At 36.2% G+C, this 22,324-nt stretch overlaps 1 protein-coding gene across 1 annotated transcript; it reads left to right on the top strand.

Annotated features, from left to right (window-relative positions):
• The first annotated feature begins 934 nt into the window (after nucleotides 1-934).
• On the top strand, nucleotides 935-6,384 carry LOC141649328 (uncharacterized). The gene is made up of 4 exons (XM_074458020.1): nucleotides 935-1,024; nucleotides 5,723-5,900; nucleotides 6,026-6,149; nucleotides 6,247-6,384. Exons 2-4 carry the CDS (start codon nucleotides 5,728-5,730, stop codon nucleotides 6,382-6,384), a joined length of 435 nt encoding a protein of 144 aa, XP_074314121.1. The 5' UTR covers nucleotides 935-1,024; nucleotides 5,723-5,727.
• Nucleotides 6,385-22,324: the final 15,940 nt, after the last annotated feature.

Here is a 22,324-nt window from a genome sequence, read left to right on the forward strand (position 1 = left end):
ATCAAGTAACTCAAAGTAACTTGATTGAAGTCCAAACCATATCGAATAGCGTTTGATTTCTTTATCCAACCACACATTATCCCATAATGCGTGCTAAGAGAGATTAACTTGTGATACTATATCACATTTCCTTTGGCTTATATCAAAGTCTTCACTTAGATAATCCCATCACGACTAAATCGTGATTCCTGGAATTCTTTGAACTCCTTCAAAGATTTCTCCATTTACCTTATTAAGTGAACACATTAGCGTCAACTTAAATCGTTGTGAAAGAAAATGATCAACCTATTCTGGATCAATGATTTACAACCTCGATCTCCTTTTCAACCAAAAGGCACGAGACATCTTGCTTTGAATACAAGATACGCATATACCATAAGATCTAATGGTTTCAAGAGTACTCGATAACTCTTTGCGTTCATCATTCCAGAATCTAAGGTTTAATCTTGGGTTACCAATTTGAGTCTTGCATCATCTTCATGATATATCATTCTAGTTTGGTTTAGAATATAATCACCTTGATAATGGGCTAGCCATACATCAAATCATGGTGTATAGGGTCACAAAAGTGAAACCTCTTTTGTATCTTAACAACACTACAAGAAAACACGACAAAGGCGACAGACATACTACAGTCGCCAAATTGGCGACAGAAAAAAAGACACGGGCGACCACTATCCGTCGCCAATTTGGCGACTATACCTTTTTATCCAAAAATCCGTATGAAATCCACGGGCGACGCAATATTATCAATTTGGCGATCGAAATCGATCGCCAAATTTGGCGACCATTACCGTCGCCAATTTGGCGACCAAAAAGCAATCGCCAATCGTCGTATATTTTTTTTTCGCGATTCTTCACCCCGTCCCCTTCATTCACTCTAACATCAACTTAAAAAAAAAAAAAAACGCCCGAGTAAATCCGACGACCGACGCCACCACCAACTACAACGACCACCGGACGCCACCACTCGCCGCCGCCATCCGCACACTACATCCCTACCGACCCTTTGTTTATAATAAAGGTTTGGGTTTTCGACTCAAATCGATTTAATTACTTCAATCCTTCATATTTTGTTTAAGTTGTGATGCTTATTTAGTATCTAGTTGTAATTTATACATTAGTGATGCTTATTATTGTATGTAGTTGTAATTTAATTAGCATTTTTGTTAATTAATTTGAGTTAGGGTTAGAAATTGGGGTTTTTGTTAAATTAGTAATGTGATTTGATTAGGGGATTGTATAAGGTAGTATAGTTTTATGAAGGTAGAAATTGGGGTTTTTGTTAAATTAGTAATGTGATTTGATTAGTGATGCTTAGTTTTAGTAATATTGAAGTAGTATTGTTGAAGGTAGTATAGTTTTATGAAGGTAGTATAATGTTAGGATTGTATAAATTTGCCTTATAATTAACCAAATTAAGTTAGAATGATTTAATTAGCATTTTTGTTAATTAATTTGAGTTAGGGTTAGAAATTAGCATTTTTGACAACTTGTATAATTAACCAAATTAATTAAGTTAGAATGATTTAATTAGCATTTTTGTTAATTAATTAGCATTTTTCTTGAATAGAATGAGCATGATGTATAAATTTGTTAAATTAGTAATGTCATTTGATTAGGGGATTGTATAAATTTGCCTTATAATTTTGACAACTTGTTTAATATATAATGACCTAGTACCCGTTCAAGAATTACTCATTAGGAGCAATTCTTGAATAGTCCCCATTTTGGGATTGTCTTGTAATGCGTTCAAGTCACTTAGGTAGTAAACACATAGTTGTGATTTTATTAATGAGAAAAGAATTTGGTTGCAAATTTCTCCAATGTTCTCTGAATACATATGTGGAATATGTATCTTTTCCACATTGTGTATTTGGAGAACTAAGGGGAATTGCCGAATTTTTTTCTCATTAATAATTCACAAATGTGTGTTTGCTAGTGACTTGAAACGTACATTGATGGGTTTAGGTTGGAGTGATAAGGACCCAATTGAAATCTTGAAATTAGCATAAAATGGAGGATGAGATAACCATTGCTTTTTTTGTTGAAATTAAATATTATTATTTAAAATGGTTAGTTTGCTATATATTGCTTATAGATTAAATGAAGAGAGATCGAACGTGAATTTGGATGTACGAAGAAAGAGTAGATAAGAAGAAACGTCCTATCGCTAGATTTGTAAAGGGAGTTCGTGGATTTATTGAATTTGCTAGATGTCAAGATTCATATGATTTGGAACAACATAAACTTAGGTGTCCTTGTACTAAATGTAAAAACTTAAAATATTTATTTGACATTGAAGTAGAAGAGCATCTTGTTACAAATGGTTTTTTTCCAAACTACTACAATTGGATCTCCCATGGAGAAAAATATTATCCCGAAGAGCCTCAAATCCAACAAAATGAGAACCCATATAGAGAAATGGTACTTGATGCCTTTCAGTCTAATGATTTCATTAATGACGACCGTGTACCAATGATTGATGAAGAACAACCAAACCCAAGAGCAAAAGCCTTTTTTGACATGCTAAGTGCTTCCGAAAAAACCTTATATGAGGGGAGTAGAATGACATTGTTACAAGTTGCATCCAGGATAGTTTCTTTAAAATGTGAGTATAATATGCCATTTAAAGCCGTTGATAGTATTGCTACGTTGGTTGAGGATGTTATACCCGATAATAATGTTATGACCAGAAATTTCTATAATACCAAGAAAGTGGTCAAAGGTCTTCAACTTCCACATGAAAAGATTGATGCATGTCCTAAAGGATGTATGCTTTTTGGAAAGATGATGCTTTGCTTGACAAATGTAAGAAATGTCAAAGGGATAGATATGAGACAAGTGAAGGAAATATTGTTTTGAAGGGGAAGAAGGGTAATAAAAGGAGTGGACAGAGAAAGAAACCAATATCAGAAAACACATTAATTTATTTTCCATTAGCTCCTAGACTTCAAAGAATGTATGCCACGAAAAGTCTTGCCAACCAAATGAGATGGCACAAAGAAAATCCTCGTACACCAGGAAAGATGTGTCATCCGAGTGACGGGGAGGAGTGGAAGCGTTTTGATAGGTTATATCCCGATTTTGCCGAGGAACCTCGCAATGTGAGGCTTGGCTTGTGTACGGATGGGTTTGACCCTTTTGGTCAGTTTGGTAGAAACTACTCGTGTTGGCCCGTAATGACCACGCCGTACAACTTACCTCCTTGGCTTTGTCTGAAAAGACAATTTATTTTCCTCTCTTTACTTATTCCCGGTCCTGATAACCCAAAAAACCATCTGGATGTTTATTTACAACCGTTGGTGGAGGAACTGAAGTATTTGTGGGAAGTTGGTGTAGAAACATTTGATGTGTCGAAGAAGCAAAATTTCCAACTAAGAGCTTCATTGTTATGGACTATAAATGATTTTCCCGCATATGGTATGCTATCGGGATGGGCAAACCGGGCGAAAGGCATGTCCTTATTGCATGGATAGGAGTAAAGCATTTTATCTTCCTAATTCCAAAAAAATTAGTTGGTTTGATTGTCATAGATGTTTCTTACCGGATGGACATATTCATAGAGAGAACAAGAAATCTTTCTTAAAAGGTAAGGAGGTGCGTGACAATGCTCCGGTTCGACTCCAAGGGGATGAGATATGGGAGGTTGTACGTGATTTGCCAACAACTGTCGATGGGGTGAAGAAGAGTTTAAAGAGTTGAAAAAGAAAAAAATGGTTGGTTTAAAAGAAGTATTTTTGGGAGCTTCCCTCTTTGGAAAACAATGTTGATCGGACACAATTTGGATGTGATGCACATAGAGAAGAACTTCTTTGAGTTACTTATTCATACGATTATGGATGTAAAAGGAAAGACACGTGATGATATTAATTCAAGAATAGAATTGAAGAAATTTTGTGATCGTCCTAAACTTCATATTCGTAAGGATGGGGCTAAACCAAAAGCCATATTTACTCTTGACAAAGCTCAAAGAAAGGTATTGTGCGATTGGATAGGAAACTTGAAGTTTCCAGATGGATATGCATCCGATTTGAGCCGTTGTGTTGATTTGAAGGAACTGAAGTTGAAAGGGTTGAAAAGTCATGATTGTCATGTTTTCATGGAGCGCTTATTACCCGTGGCTTTTAAAAATTTACTCCCGACTACGATTTGGAATGCGATTCTGAGAAATAAGTCAATTTTTTAGAGATTTATGTTCCTCCACGATATCGGTTGAGGACATGAGTCGTTTAGAAGACCAAATACCAGAAATTTTGTGTAAACTTGAGATGATATTTCCGCCTTCTTTTTCAATTCGATGGAGCATCTACCTATCCATTTGCCATATGAAGCTAAAGTTGGTGGACCCGTCCAATATAGGTGGATGTATCCTTTCGAAAGGTTTCTTAATCATGTGAAGAAAAAAATTGGTAATAAAGCTCGTGTGGAAGGTTCTATATGCAATGCCTACCTAACGGAAGAGATTGCCAATTTTTGCTCTTTTTATTTTGAAAAACATATTGAGACCAAAGCAAAATACTTGAATATTGATGAAGCGGATGAACTAGACACAAGTATACCCAAGTGTTTCCAAATGCAGGATGAAATAGGGTGTTCATCAGTTGGGGGAACAAGATTTCTAGATGACAAGGAGTATAACCGTGCCCACCTTTATGTGCTATCTAATTGTGAGGTTTTGGAGCCATATGAAGCTCAATTTGTGTGATTTCATTAAAGATCACCCTAATGTGAACAGAGAGGATGTTTGGCATAAGCATGAGGATCAATTTCCAGCCTGGTTTCGGAAGCATGTATGTAAGCTAAATATTCAAGATGATGTGATAAGAAGCTTGGCTTTGGGTCCTTCTCGAAAGGTTGTGACGTGGAATCGATATTCAATTAATGGGTTTAAGTTTCAAACATTTAACTATGGCAAAAGTAAGGCTAAATGCAACTACGGCGTTACTATTTCTTCTCTTGATGGCAATGATTATTATGGCATATTAGAGGATATCTTTGAGTTGTGCTACAATGGCCGGGATAGGAGTTATAAAACCGTCTTATTCAAGATTCAATGGAGGGATAATTCCGTAGCTGGAACGAGAGTCCATGATCGTTACAAACTCGTGGAAGTGAATCATACTCGAACCTACTCTCAATATGACCCATTTATACTTGCACAACAAGCTCATCAAGTTTATTTTGCATCTCTTCCGAGCACAAGCAATGATAGACAACAAAAGCAATGGTGGGCCGTTTTTAAAACAAAGGCACGATCAGAAGTTGATACATCTTTTTTCCAAGAAGAGGTTGTATCAGAAACAGTTTTGTCCCCAGTTGATCATGATGAAATTATTTATGCAAATGAGATAGAAGCGGAGGAGGAGTTAGAAGAGGAAGAAGAAGAGAATGATAAGGAGGGGGATGGGATAGAAGAGGGGGAAGAAGAAGAAGAGGAGGAGGAAGAAGAAGAAGAAGAAGAAGAAGAAGAAGAAGAAGAAGAAGAAGAAGAAGAAGAAGAAGAAGAAGAAGAAGAAGAAGAAGAAGAAGAAGAAGAAGATGATGAGGATGATGATGATGATGATGAGTAAGAGAAGGTATTAAAAGTATACATATCAAAATTTGGAAACAATTATTAGCGTTTTATTTTGTCTTTTATACTTGTTTATTAGGTTTTATTTTTTTGTATCTTATAATAATTATCCTGTAATATTTGCTAACACTTTTTATTCAATTGTAGTACACATGGCTCCTGGAGGAAGTAGGCAGCGCGGAGGCTATAGTGAGGGAGGTAGTAGCTCCCGAGAGCAGGAGGAGGACGTTGACCGTTCTACTACGGAGGTGAGTGAGGAGGAGGAGGAGGTTGCTATACCCCGACATACTGACAACAGGATGATCCTTGATCCGAATGGTCTTTGGTAATTTTTTATTCATTCTATTTTGTAATTTTGTTATTTAGTAATAAATGACTTTTTTTAGACATATGTTAATTATACATTATTTTTTTCCTATATAATTATGTTTTTAACATGTTTGATTTCAGGTTTAGAAGTCAAACAGTTGTTCGTGGTGTGACTAATAGCACCCAAGAGAACATGACACACGGCGTTACTTGTTGGAGTAACGCTAGTGATGAAGATAAGGAGATGTGGTTCAACAACTTCCGGGTATCTATTTATAAAATATATATTATTAAATATAATTTATTTATTCTTTTTACCTTATTATTAATTTGTTTCTCATCTATGTGTTTACTTTTTGTAGCGTGTGTTCTATTGGCCAACCAACCTTGAGCGCCTAGTTTGGCAAAGGTATAATGACATTGGCAAGAAGAGGCTAAGGGACAACATGTATAAGGTGTCTAAGAGGAAGAAGGCGCCATCTTTCATGAAAGGTATTTAGTTTCTTTTTATACCCGTAATTAGTTAAAATTCATTACATATTTTGAAAATATATTAATTAATAATTGTTATTTTATTGATTACGGGTTCGTCATATGAGGAATATACCAAGTACCGGAACAATCCTGAGTTCAAGGAAGCATCGGCCCGGAACAAGATCAACAGGAAAGGAGGAGATAAGGATGCGGAAGTTGAGCCTACTCATTATGGAGGGTCTCAATCTTTTCATGATCGTGTGGTGTTAGATGTAAGTTATTTGTCTTAGCTTTTAATTTAATATTCTTCTAATTTAATTAGTCTCATTAATTATCATGTTTGAGTAACAATTTCCTTGTTTTTTTTCCGGAAGACCAAGAAGAATAAGGGTAAGGTACCCACGATTGTTGATCTCTTTGTTGACACTCACGCAAAGAAGACAAGCAAGGGCAAGTTGATCTTCGCGAAGGAAAAAGATCAACAATTATATGTAAGTGTCAAAAAATAAAAATTTCTTAGCTTTTTAAAGTATATGTTTTATCAATTTTTAGATAAGTAACCTCTAACCATTAATGTTTTATCAATTTTTTAGGAACAATTCCTTGTCCGTAGGAAGAACAACCCGGAAATTGATGACAATGAGCTATGGTTTGATCTTGTTGAGGGGTTCCAAAGAGGAGATGTGTATGGAGCCGGGTCGGCAAAGGAGATTTTCTACCCTCCTACAAGAAGAAGAGAGTCAATTTCCTCCCAACAACAACCTTATACCCCAAGTGTCGTGAGTGTGCTCCAAGCTCAATTAGCCGCCAGGGAGAGGCAGGATGCCGAGAGGGAGAGGCGGGATGCCGAGAGAGATCTTTGAAATTCGGAGGATGAAGGAGGAAATGGAACGGATGAACTCCTTCTTCGCCAATTGCAACACGGGTGGCGCCGCAACCAAAGGATCCTAGAGATCCTAATTTTGGAGGTGGTAGTGGAGCGGGAGCAAGTTTCCCTGTTATGTAGTTTTTTAGAGAACATGTTATTCCCGGATAATGTTAGATGACCAAAACTCGTAGAACTCGTAGTTGTGTGTATGGAACATGATTTTCTTTATCAAGTTTGGTTGTGTTGGCTTCCCATGTGTTCTCTGCTGGAAGTGTTGGTTTATTTGCAGGTTTTTACGTATTTGGCTAGGTCAAAAACGATTTTTAGGCTAAAAAACATGTAAATTTGGCGATGGATACTGGGCATTTGGCGACGGGAAACCGTCGCTAACCTTCTGATCATGATTTAATTTTAGGGGCATTGGCGACGGGGAACAGTGGTTTTGGCGACCAAAATCTGTCGCCAAATTGGCGACCAACATCTGTCGCCAAAATGGCGACCAAAATCCGTCGCCCATTTTGAAGATATGGAGATGACGTGGATTTTAGGTAAGCGACTAATAGCAGTCGCCTTTTTAGCGACTAATGACAGTCGCCAATTTTGGCGACGAATTTCGGTCGCCCGCTTTAAAAAATTTAAGTCGCCAAAATTGGTTACGAACGCCTGTCGCCAAAAGCGACCAAACCTAGCTACGAAGTGCGGGCGACGGGTCTTAGTCGCTTTATTCTTAATGGCGACTGTTCTCAGTCGCCTTATATGGTCGCCAATTACCTTATTTGTTGTAGTGCAAGTTTATATTCTTATTTAGAGTTTATGCACTTAATAGTCACAATCAAGTACAACTCTAAATCCAAAACTAGATTGAGTACACAATGACTCTATCTCTCAACATCATTGTTGCTAGTCGTCATATTCTAATCATCCTATGTATCAAATACAATGATGAAAACCACCACCGGTTTCTAATATTGACGAAGTAGTACTAGCAAAATTTATGTCAATCAAATAAACATTTAAAGAAGAAGGTCCCATTAGATGTCCCACAACTAACTTGTTGATTCTTCAATAATTTCGGGTAGTTTCCTTTCTAGCGTCCAACAATTAAGACAATGGAAACTTTATCGGTCGGGATTGATAGGTTTAGTATCGTTATTCTCAATAACTTTACTTTTAACATTACCTTGTATCAATTCCATTCTAATTTTACTTCTTTGAACTTCGTCCTTTTCTTAACGGTTTAAGAGAATGCTCCCACTCATTTCAATGAGTCTTTGCTTAGAGAAGCAAAATTGAATTTCATGAAGACTACTCTTCAATTCATTTGTTTAGTCTTAAAACTTTCATTGAAGTGGTTGCGGTATTTTGGTCAATTTTGATTTCAAACAAATCTAGTTACCAAAATGATGTAACGTTTCAAAGTACTTAAGTCAATTAAGCATATGAGAAACAATTCATTGTAAGTAGATATGTTAGTCAAGAATCAAAAAACCCTTTTGATCACGAATAACTTTTATCTATACTCTTCACAAGAGATCCTTACAATGGATAATACTAGGTTTTTAGAAGAAAGATTCAAATTTTGTCTTTAGTTACGATGTTTTAATGGAGATTTGAACTAAAATCGAAATGATGTCGTATATAATTTGAGGTAAAGAAATAGAACAATATGATAACGGAATAATGAAAAAAGAAACATTTATCGTTATAATAATGCTTGTAAATATAATAACAAGTAAAGCATTTACATAGTGACATCTACCCAACTATGATAAATGATTCCAAGATCCAAATTCATATTAACTTGGGCATCGGTAAAGCCGAATACAACCCTCATCAATATAACTCGGTGGATTAACTCTTTAATCGATTCTAATTTTAGAACTCTTGGTCGATAAAATTACATTAATATTTATCTTTAGCCCGAAACACATCCGGCAACCGTCGAGAATACTTTCATTGAGTTCAACCCAAATTTCGAATAAATGTGTCCATGATCCAAATTTACATCAACTTGGGCATCGGTAAAGCCGAATACAACCCTTATCTTTATAAATTCGGTGGGTAGACATTTATCACCCACTTCCCCTACGTAGCAAGGTTTGTACCCCGGTAAGGCCGAGCGCACTCCCTCACGAAATAGGTTTTCATGGTTTCTAATTTTTGGTAAGGCTAACTCTCAATTGTTTATTTTTGCGAGAGGTCATGTCAATTTATTATCTATCACGTTTTAAGTGAACTAAAGCGGTGAACTAAGATAATTGTAATTGACACGGTCGATAAACTCGATTTAAAATGCATGTTTAGTTATGGCGATTTAGCGATGCATGCAACATATAAATAAAATGCAAAGCATAAAAATAAAATCCTAGTATGGCCTTCCTAAAAAAGTAAATCTAATAAACTATTACAAAATCAGAAACCAACTCCTTTGGTCCCTTGAACTTCGGTCTTGGCACGCACTTCAAGGCAACACTTTATTTGATGGACCGCCTTCTCAAATGGCACCGTCTTCAAGGAACTCCGGAATAAATAAATTACAAAATGAATTACATAATTGCCTATTATACATTTGTAATTAAAATTTAAATCTATTAAATTACAAAACGGTGATACGAGATCACAAAAATTACAACCGAATCGATATTCCCATACATTTCGGGTAATACCAATTAAAACTAAGGTCATACTAAGTAAAATTACATAATTCAAAAATTACATAAAATTAAAATATGACAATCATAAATAAAATGCAGCATTATAATATGTATGAACATGCTCAATTTTATGCTAAATCGCCTTTAAAGAGCCAATATCGTATATTAATCGGTTTTTACGGATTTGCGTGATTTAACCTTTTAAAATCACAATAATTACATAAATTCATATTTATATACAAGTTAATTACCCTAACCATCTTAGGACTCAAAATTAGTTTCCACTAAAATTTTGACAATAATTAAACTTCATTTCTTAATATTGTTCATAAATGGACCTAAAATTACAAAATTATGCTATAAACTTCAAATTAAATTATAAAAATTTCAAATAAATTCGAAATTTGAAATCTAAACTCATGAACATTCTGGAAAAATACCATGACACTCATAATATTCAAAACTTAGGTTAAAAAGTTCGAAAATTTATCGAGAAAAACAATGTTGCGGTTTATCGGTTTTAACAATTATGACCATAAAAATGTGAGAAAAATTATTTTCATCAACTTTTCACTTTTAGATCTGAAATATATGATAAAATGAAACATATGACGTTTTTTCTTTAGTCATGAAGTATGTTTTAGCATTATTACTAATTATAGTCACTATTTATGTGATTTTTGATCAAAAATTCATAAATCATGCATAAAGACTTAATTATAGCCAAATATTTTACACACATCTTGTAAAATTGCATGTGACAACATACTAAAGTTTCATGACCAGATTCGAAATATAACTCATATTAACCTATTTACCCATTTAAATACGATTTTATCTTGAAAAATCCATATTTCGAGCAATACAACTCATTTTATCATGAACATTTACAGGCCATCAGTAGATAATATATGTGAAAACATATCCAAAAACCACTGAAAAATTCGAAGTTTAGCTATTTTTCGTCCAAAAATGACATTTTTATCATAAAAATCACATTTTAAAGCCAATATTATATAAAATGAACAATAAAATCCATAAATAAACCAAAATGTCCTAAACATCACTTAGAACCAGAAACTTTTAACATGCAAAGTTATTTTAAGGTTTATCTTCATAAATCCAAACTAATTAGTTTTGTATGTTAATCATATAACTCGGAAAAACTATAAACCGATTTGCATGCAAACAACCTAAGGCTCTGATACCACTTGTTAGGATTCACTAATTCCATTACTTAACATATTCATATATGTTCAAATTTATTTAGTCGTAAAATAAATGCTAGATCTTATGCATGCAAACTAAAACAAGATAAGAGAAGAAATCGTCTTTCTTACTTTGGGATTTCGGATTAAAGGGCACCAACAAATTCACCTATTTGTTAGTTCTTGAGCTTTCCTTAAAATGGATGAACAAGGTTCAAATTAGAACCTCTCCCAAAAGCATATACCCAAAGAAACCTCTTAATAACTTATATATTTATGAACTAGTAAAAATATAAGTTTTACTTAAAATATGACACAAAATATTAATTTTATTCTCTAGTAATTTTCGGCCAAGAGAGAAATGATTTGGGAGATTTTTATTTCTCTAAGATTTCACAAGGTTAGAGAGAATTTTTATATTTCTTACACTAGAAATTATATTGTGAAGTAGTAAATGATTAAGGGAAAAACCATTGGCATTTTCACCTCTAAAAACCGGTGGGAGGGGTGGTAGGGGAGCCAATGCATGGTGCTCATTTTCTTCCCAAGAAAATAGACTTGCATGGCTACAAAATAGGTGTGTAATCATTTTGTTTTCCACTTAAATAATTAACACAATTTAAACATTATACTCCCTCCACTATTTCGGCACTTTTAACATAAAATGGATGGTCCATTTTATTTTGTCATTTGTCAATTGTGACATATGTGACATGTTATTTGACTTATGAAATTGTAATGTATTTTTAACATATTAAAAATCAATATACTCATAAAATATGTCATTTACAAAATCGACTAGTAATTCGTAATTACTTGTACCAAAACGGTTTATCAAATTATAAATTACAACGTCTTGTATTTATAATAAATTATTCATTCAATTTCAAATTCAAATTGTTTCATAAACAATAATTTTATCTAAGTAATAAAACAATTCAATTACTTAGACCGTATCTAATTTAATCGAATTATAATAAGACACGCTAATCTCACTCACAAATCATCCGTCAATTTTAAGCAATTTAATTAACTCGTATCGGCATACGATTAATTAAATAATCAATTAAGAGTTTTTCCCTATAGGTATGACCTAAGGGGATCAACTGATCACCACCGTCGCACGACAGTAATGTCAAACTCTAGACAGCCAATCATTACCGATATGTGTGGACCAGTTGACTGTAAAATATTAAATCCCACATGTATTCTTAAAATGAGATTTAAACATGTGATCATCATGATCAACAGTTGTGATCGCATTATTGTCGGAGGACACATATTCCAACATCACAAGTGGAAATGTGATGGTTTATATCTAGACGGAAATTAAGACGGGAATTATTATTACTGTCCGACCAAAAATATGTATACATACATTCTTATATAAATTATGCCGTAAGAATATAATTTAATAATACGTATTTTTATATAAATGAGCTTTTATATATTACTTTTATAAAAATCGTGTTTGACATAAAATTATTTAAATTGAATAATTCAGAAATATAAAATAAAGTAATCAAACGGTTTAATAAATTTTAAATGTCAAAATGGGAAATTCGCGGGTGTTACACGCCTAACCTAATTCTCCAGTAGGAGCACCCTCACCAGACGGCTTGTGGAACATACGAAGGGGGGCTTGGCCGACAGCTCAAAGCTCACACAGCTACCCCGGATACTACCCCCAAAGATAGCTATCGACACCGAGTACTCGATGTAGTCAGGGCCCCAGCATGCATGCAAAAACATAAGGAGCGCAGGGATTTCTGAGGAACCAATATCCAACAACGTTCCACTGGTCCTAGAATGACGATAAACTTGCCTATGATACGTCCATGTTGGCTTTAAAGATGATGAACACACCTTGCGTTATGAACAAGGTTAAGTAGTCAAATGCGGCGTTAAGTCTAAATCAGCCCCCAGGGTTGACACGACAGCTAGCTAAGTCAAAATCAACCATTGGGTTGACACCACAGGTCTAAATCAACCCCTTGGGTTGACACGGCCACCTCCAGTCTAAATTTGCTCCCTGGGCAGACACGACAAGCAATGTATTTGAAAACACTTACAAAGACTTGCATCTTACAAAGTCAAGTCCCCAAGACATTTCAACGGTCCTAGAACGACGATAAACTTACCTAAGGTACGTCCTAGAATGACCTAACACTTACTCCTACCCCTTTGCCAGGGGCAGGTATATTTATTATCCTTCAAAACATGCCTTGTCCCCACAGACAAAGACAAAACATATAGGGATGATTGACATTGCATTCACATGATACTATAGCCCCTATCATACATTAGAGGGTCCTCGCATGCATATGCATTGCAATACTAACATTTTGCAGGTATCACCTACATAACAAGTGCACAATAAACTTGTGCCAACTACCGGATTCACCCTTGGTGACCAGATAACAAGATGGTAAGGGCAGGTGGAAATTATACCTCCTGTGCAGCTGTCAGCAAGATTCCAGTGTCAGGCTTCTGCTCCCTAGCATCTGCCAGCAGGATCACGGCATATGCCACCTGGTCCCTAATGTCAGGCATCTGCTCCCTGGCATCCGCCAGCAGGATTCCAGCGCCAGCCGTCTGGTTCCTAGCATCAGCTGTCTGGTCTAGGGATGTCATTGGGGCGGGGCGGTGGTGGATATAGGCTCCCCCGTACCCGTACCCACCAAGAAAAACTTGTACCCATCCTCGCCCCACCACCCGTGGCGGGTACAAGTTTCCAAAACCATCGCCGCCCCAACGGATGGAAATATAAAACCGTACCCGCCCTGCTTACCCATTAACCCGCTACACCATAATTTTATTCGATAAATTTTTTCGTACAAGTTGATTTTACTCACTATTAATTTCCAATTTTTTTGAATTTATCTTTATAATTTTAGTTTTTCACCAAAGAAGTTAGTAAAAAACTTTATAAAATAGCTATTATTAACATTATATCTTAATTATAACTAAATAAGATTTAAAAAATTGTCATAATCATATTAATTTTTTTAATGATTGGCGGGTAGGCGGGTAAGATGCAAAATCCATCCCCGCCTCATTACCCATGGCGGGTATAATTTTCATACCCGCACCCTCCCCACCACCCGCCAAAGCTCTAACCATCCCCGCCCCAACTGGGGTGGGTGCGGGGCGGTACCCACTTGTACCCGCCCCGATGACATCCCTAGTCTGGTCCCCAGAGTCAGTCGTCTAGCCCCCACGCCCGGCCCGCCCTGGTTCCCAAAGATCGTTGTCCGGTCCCTAGAGACATTGTGTCGGTCCCTAGTGTCGATCGTCGGTCTCCCCTTGACCGTCCCCTGGTCCCTAGAGTGTTGTCCGGTTCCCAAGATCGCCCGTCGGTCCCCGTGAGTGAGCCGTCTGATCCCCAGCGCCAGCCGTCTGGTTCACATAGTCACCGTCGGTCCCGGTCCCTGGCGCCACTGCCGTCAGTTCCCAAAGATCGTCGTCTAGACCCCATAATCAACCGTCGGTCCCCCCGTCACCGTCTGTTCCCCCAAAGATTGCCGTCGGTCCCCAACACCACCGCCCGGTCCCCCAGTAGAGTCATCATCCGGTCCCCAACGCACTTGCGTCTAGTCCGCTGCGTCAGCCAGTGTAACACCCCGATTTATAAAGGAGCCTCTAGCAAGACATTCCCTAATAAACCGGACTGTTACCATCTCGGTTTCCCGAGGTAGTGAATAACAAATTAAACTCCAAGGCAAATTACATAATTTCTTTAACTTAACTTTTTACAAAACCTCATTTACATCAATTACAAAGAACTAACATAAATAAAAGTGAAAGTCTTCTAAATGATGATCTAGCTACTAAGTCTTCTGATCCAGTGTCTCACGCCCATCAAGCTCCCATCCTATCTCATAAACCTGTCAAGTCTGCTCCCCAATATTTGGATCGTCACAGGTGTTCACGAATACACAGGGTCAACCACGAGGTTGAGTAGGGAATACAATGAAACAACAAAATATGATATGCATGCTCCTCCGTCACCTCCACCTCCATCTCAACTCATATCTCATAACCCGAACGCCTTGACCATACTCCGATCCCCGGTAGACTATATATCGACCGTAGCCGATCTACCGACTCGCTTGTTGAGGACACCAGGGCAAGTCCTGCAGAACCCGCCTGGGCCTTATCACAACATCATCATCACCACACCACGTCACCACAACATCCTCCATCTCCAATGCATATGAATGCTCAAGAAATTAATGCAACACAATATGTATATCATTGAACTGGTAAATCATATAATCATGCCGGTTACCGAATGTTGTGATAATATACTCAATACGATCAATTCAGTCAAGCACATTCCAGGATATGAATCATAACATGAATCAACAACCATGAATCACGTCAACGTTCACAGTCTGGTCATATGTAACACAAACAAGTCAACACAATTCAACAACAACGATAATAAGTCAAGTGTATTTCCCTACCTTTTCGCAATCCAAGCACACAAGCAATCAATTATGATCCTTCACATATCCATCACCTACATAACATAATTATGTATAATTACCACCTACTCAATCAAATAATCATGCACATAACCTAGACTCATCATAGCTTAATAGGAATATCAACTTAAAGAACAAACACGATTTTTCCTGATTTTCCAGCACATGACAGACTCGGAATAAAATACATAACTAATTCCAGAAAAATCAAATTGATACAAGGCCAATTGGATTGGAACCCCATGAGTCTTAGCTACAAATTATATCTAACGTGTTTTTCTCAAATTCCAAACTTATCAAGAGTTTTCAGACTGATTTCCAAAAACTGACAGAAACTGTCGCATAAAAAGTATTGATTCATAAAACGAGTTTAAAACATTATTTTGCAGTAATTCCAAATCCTATTATCATCTAAACTATACAAAGATGATGTATGAAGAAGCCTCATAACTGAATCGACATAAAAATTAGGGTTTCAAATCATTTTCCACAACCAAATCAGATTCGCGGACTTTTCAGCGACATGTTCATAAATAAATCACCTAGGACAAACCATAAACAATTTGACTACGAGATTTTATATGCATAAACTAGACATCAAATAAACAGGACTCTATTTTCAAACTTTTTGAAGACGAACACTTTAAAACAGTATAAACAATGGAATGAAATCGACTTACAAACAGGGAAATCGAATTAGGTTGGAATCGATGAGAAATCTTCAATCAATTGAAAGGCTCGACCATTCTTCCTCCTCTCCCTTTCTCTAGGTTTAGAAATGGTTTTATGAATGATAAAATGAAAAGAGGGGAGAGGGAGAGCGGCTCTTAGATTAGGTTTAGGGTAAATGGTGGTTACATGTTCCGGGTAGAGCAAATGGGTTAAACGGGTATGGTCGTTGGGTAAATGTAGATGGGTAATTCTTGACCCAAAAGACAAAATGTGATGTAGCCCGACTCAACATATACGATATAAACCCGACTTAATAACATTCACGATATTACGATGCAACCAATATAAAATGTATAATACTAATATATAATAATATCCGTTTAATCGATTATATAAAATACGGGGTATTACAGTCTACCCTCCTTAAAAGAAACTTCGTCCCGAAGTTTACCCTCTCTACCAACCAACGCTGTGACACCCTCATTTTTAGCGTAAAATAAACACGTAACATTTTACAGAAAAACTGACAGGATATGTTTGTAATTGGTTCAACCAGATAAAACCTGTAATTTTAAAAACTTTTCTAAACCAACCACAAACACTTCCAAATGAAGAGTGTCAAAACCTGCAAATACTAACACCCTAATTTACATAACATGTTAAAGTCGTGAGAATAAAGTGATACAAACCGAAGTAAGAGAGGGAGACATATGTCCCTTCAAAATATAAACACAACCAAATGTTTAAAGGTTTACTACAAAATAACCAAACTAAGTCCAAGGTTATTTTGCTCACTAGCTCGTCTGTGACCCCATCTAATCATCATCAACCTGTCAATCGCATTTTATACAAACACGAAAGCCACAATTCAGTGGGGAGTAACTTCGAGTCCTCCCAGCCACGAGATGTCATATTTAATGTAACATGTAACGTAACATGTAAACCACATCACAAATAATCTAGATATCAAATATTCTAACAAGTGAACTCTAAACTGACCAAATTAAACTATCATGTGAAACATATAACAAGCAGTAATCCAAACTTTATCAATTGTAACCGGCTTGCATCTCACCTATTACAATTCATAAAATCACCATACAAGAAAGGACAATATATCAAAGACAGGCATAAGTTCTTAGTACGGTCAATAGTCACTCTGTAAACCGAGTCTATACCACGAGGTAGGGAAGGTAATCGAACCGGTATCATGGCTCAGAGGTTCTATCAAAACATGGCCAAGACACAACACAACCCTAGCCTAAAATCTGCGCAGACCTAGACATGCGGATACACACCACCGCACCCAAGACCCACAATTTTTCTAAAACAAAGTGGGTACCCTAAGGAGTCCACCAAAGGGTTGGCTAGTACTTAAGCTGACCACTTACTATCAAAATAAGTAACGAGGTCATGCCCCAACTTGGATATAATCCCACCAAGTCAGGAACACAAAGGCTATTAAGCAGTGAACATATACTCGTCAAAGATTATAAAGGCCTATCTATGACAAACACAACAACCTGCAAGAAGTATTCAATACCAATTCCATTTCCAGCAATATTAACAATATTAAAGGTTTCGGGGAATCTAAAGCCGATTCTACAACATAAGAACCCATTCAAATCAACCAACAATATATGTGAAATAAAAACATAGTCAATGGCCTAAAACAAGAATAAGGCCAATTACCCATTTTTCACAATAATTCATCCAACCGAATTTTTACCCGAAACCCCAGTCCTGCGACAGGTACGGGTTCAATCGCGGCTGACCAATCACACAATTGACTGACATCGATTCAGTCAAAGGGACTAAGGCTCAGTTTTCGGCATAATCATCCAATCATTACAATTATCGCTATAAAATTCATTTTGAGCCTATTCATTACAATTTCATTTTATAACCTATCCTAACATGTGCCAACTACCAAATAAGCATAATTTTACCATTAACAATATATTTACTACTAACATAATCCATTTCAAAAGATTGTGACATTAACATGTGAAATAAACCACTCAAATAACATACACAAAATCACACAAAAAGCAAAGAATGTGACATTAATTCGTCGAGTAACTCGAAATATGTTACCTTAAGCTAGAAAAAGGCAAATAACCCTTGAGAAAACCCTAAAAACAGTAGCTACCCATCATCCTCTACTATATAGGAGTCCCCTATATCATCCTCATAATCTTCACCTATTAAAAACAACAAAAACACAACAATAATCACTAAAACCGAAATTATGCCCCAAAATCATCTTAAATCAACATAATGAAAACTGAAATTAAAACATACTAGGATGTAGATCTTGAAGAGAGGATTCCGAAAATATAAATTTTGCGAAAATCGGACTAGAAACGAAGAAGTTATGATGAAATTACGATTGTAAGATTATTTGATTATTTTTCTTTGTGGATTTCGGTCAAGATGAACAAAACAAGAACAAAAGAAGTCCTAGGAAGAAATGGGAAGGAAGAAGAGGAGGAGGTGTGCCGTGGAAAGGAGGGAAGGAGCGGGGTATGTGGCGGAATTTCATTAGTCGGTTTTAGCTCGTTTCGACGATAATTAGAACCGTTCGTCAAATGCAAATTCCGACAATGCCAAAATTCTTAAACATGAGATTACAAGAAGATTGAGTACTCATATGACCCATTTCCAAAATCGTTTGCCCAAATTTTCAAAAGAATCGCCATTTTTCCTGATATGCCCTTATTTCGATATAAAAGGTTTTTACATGGTTTAAACTATTTTTAAACATTTCGAAACTATCAAATTAAATAATTTACTTCAAAATATAATAGAATTACATTTCATTGAATTATTATTACTTCAAATACATTAATTTTAAATTCAACTTGATTAATAAATTACTTTCGCAATATAATAACGGTCCGAAATTACGAGGTGTTACAATCACTCCTCCTTTTAAAAAGTTTCGTCCTCGAAACTTAGAAGGAGAAATTATATTAAACAACATCTTAATAATATCATCATAAGAAAATATAGGTATCTTTTCAATGAAACGGTGATACTCTTGTTGATCAGGCAGGAACATCCACATTTCATATCAAAGATAAGGTAAAAAGGCAAATCATTTGTAAAATTCGAAAACCAAAATACCTTCAAAACATTAATGAAGAGTTTTCAAGAATGTAAATCTCATTCATGGAATGGAATTGCTCTTGTCGTGCACACAAGAACGCTATCTTTCCAAATCAGAGACAAATTTTAAACAAAAACTATTCGCCGATAAGCGGTAGAACAAGTTTTCAAATGTCTCCAATAACTAGTTCTAACATCCGTTCAACGCTAAAATCAAAGTAAGAGAAAGGTAGTCTACTCAAATTTTCTTTTGCAAAAACCAAAATAGAAATGAAGGTTTCACTTTTAAACCCAATTGGGGTCAAATCCCTAAAAATATAACATTAAACCTTGACAAAGAAGTCATAAATGGATCAAAATTAACAGAAATTGGACAAATCTTAACGAAAACTCGGGTCTAGAAATTAAAATTACGATAAATGAGTTTATATTCAAGAAAGGAATAGGGAACTAAATCAAATTTTCATTTTCAAGTCTTCAAAAATAGGTTAGGTTTGCAGAAGTGACATAAACTTTCAAGAATGAAACGAAACTGGTAGCTTGAAATATTTAGAAATTCCTCGAAGTGAAAAGTAACTTAGACATCATAGGAGCAAGTATGCCAAGCGGATTCAAGCTTAACTAATCAAAAGAGCTGTATGAATTTCATGGGGTAAGAATTGAAGTCGAACCTAAAAGGGTGTCAAAGATGGAGTTTCATAGGTTACCAACATCAAACTTATGAGAGGAGTATGATGAAGTAAGGAAGAGAGGTATGAACGATAACGCTCATGATCAAGGAAGAAGGGAAATTAGTCAACAAGGAAACGCCAGACACTTTTATCACAAACAACAACACTCAAAACGGTTCCAAAAACTTCCTCACAACAAAACTCATAACCACATCACTCCCAAGGGTTTCCTCAATCGCTTATGTTACCTCATCCTAATCTGTTCCCTAAAACAAGGTACTCCACTATAAGTGTGATCTCATCGCTCCAAATCCTCAAACATCCAGAAACAACTTTCACAAGTCTAAGGTCAAGGCTTCCAACAAAGCTATAAACTCCAAGAGAAAGTTCTTCAAATATACCACAAGATTCTCATCATCTCAAGTACTCAATGCGACCTCAAGGTCTATAAGTCTATAGGGTTAACAAATTCTTCTCGACACTAAGTCTCTCTCAACTCAAGAACTCTCAAGAGCCAACTAATATCAAATCACATCACCAATCCATTATGGTCATCAACATCCCAAGGAGTATTCTTTCAAATTTGACATCCTAAAACTTACTTACCATCAAATTCCCAAGAAACAAGGTCTTAATTGTAACAACACTTTATCACCTCAGAGTTCCTAAAACCATAAATTGAAACTATGTTCTTTCACCTAGCAATTGGTGTCAACCATACCATTACCCTTTCTAGTTATTAAAACAAGTGCTAAAACTTCCCAATAATGTAGCTTACTCCCACTCTCATACCATAGCTCAAGTAGTAATCAATATCACTCACTAAAACCAACTAATAATCCCACATTTAACATTTCTCACACGGTAACATATACATTATCAAACCCTCATATCCAGAGTGATTATGGGAGCCAATCAAAAACTCGTCTACTTAGTCAATCCTATATCCTCAAATCCACCATTCAGTTTCATCCATTTTAAGTCAAGTACTAGGCACTAGTACCCAAACATAAACAACAATGCCATGTTCCATAACCTTAGTAACCAATGCAACTCACATTTGACACACAAAATCCACCAATCCAACGTACTCACTTTATCAAGGATCTATAGGTATAAGAACCATCAAGTATGTCTCATCACACTACCTAAGTCTTTCCAATATCAAATCCTCTCAAAATCAGGAAAGGGTCAAACACAACAATCCCTTCAAAGGTCATGATGTCCAACCAAGGCCAACATTTCTCAAAAGAGAGAGTATTACAAAAAGGCGTTAAGGAAGGATAAGCAAGGAACAAATGACATGTTAGGAAATAAGGAGTCGGACCGTAAAGATAACGGTTGACAAAAAAATAAGAGGTATTCGAGTTAAGAAGATATCTCAGGCAAGAAGAAGATACGTAAACTTTGGCATAAGAACAGGGTTCAACGAACGTTAAAGAGAAGGAAAGGAGAACAGAAGCGGCATAAAGAAAGGGTTACCGCTTAACCAAACACTCCCCAAAGCTTATGATCGCTATGATAAGGTTACATCACTAAGGTGCTCAACAAAGACTCAAAAGTCTACCAAATCGTAGGACTAACAAGGACTCCACATTGGTAGGTTTTCCTCAACTCAATTGGTTCCAAGAGCCAAAATCAATTCACCACACAAATTCATTTGTTACCATCCAAGTCCCAAAGTATCTCCTTTACAATTCTCGTCATCAAACTCCACTTGCTATGTCATCCCCAAGTACCATGGCTTGTTTACTCTATCATCTCACCACTTCGTACTCCTAGTCTCCGATACCATAGATTAGAATCGCATCTTTGAACTCACGAACTACATCAAACAACTTTCCACCAAAATTCCCAAATTCAGATATGATTAATAAGGTCAACCACGTGTTCTCAAATTTCAAAAGGTCAACAAGGGCTACTCTATACTAGATTTGGTCAACTCAAAAGGTTTAACAAACTAACTAATTCCAAGGTACGATACCAATCCATTAAGCAACGTCAATGTCCTATTGTATTCCTTTCAAGGCCTACAAAGATTGGGCTAACTATCATCCCTTTAATTCTCCACAAGAAACATCGAGACTCTCAAATGAAGTAGCTTAGGTTCATTCCAACTTATGTGCTAAGGTAGTACCCATGCTCAATCACCTATAACAAACAAGCTTTCAATAGACATAACTCCCAAGGTGTTTCTCAACTCACTAGGCCCTCACATCAAGCACAACTAACAAGACTAACCAAAGGATCTCAAGTTATCTTCTCATATACAACTCAAACCTTAAACAATCA

This window comes from Silene latifolia, chromosome 3 (genome assembly GCF_048544455.1).
Source record: "Silene latifolia isolate original U9 population chromosome 3, ASM4854445v1, whole genome shotgun sequence".
NCBI classification, from domain to species: domain Eukaryota; kingdom Viridiplantae; phylum Streptophyta; class Magnoliopsida; order Caryophyllales; family Caryophyllaceae; genus Silene; species Silene latifolia.

What these genes read in the sequence shown, in the direction of transcription:
- LOC141649328 (XM_074458020.1), top strand. Translation starts at nt 5,728, where the DNA reads ATGGCTCCTGGAGGAAGTAGGCAGCGCGGAGGCTATAGTGAGGGAGGT. An exon ending in CTTGATCCGAATGGTCTTTG is followed by an intron (nt 5,901 to 6,025) that starts GTAATTTTTTAT and finishes GTTTGATTTCAG; the next exon opens with GTTTAGAAGTCAAACAGTTG. An exon ending in TGTGGTTCAACAACTTCCGG is followed by an intron (nt 6,150 to 6,246) that starts GTATCTATTTAT and finishes TACTTTTTGTAG; the next exon opens with CGTGTGTTCTATTGGCCAAC.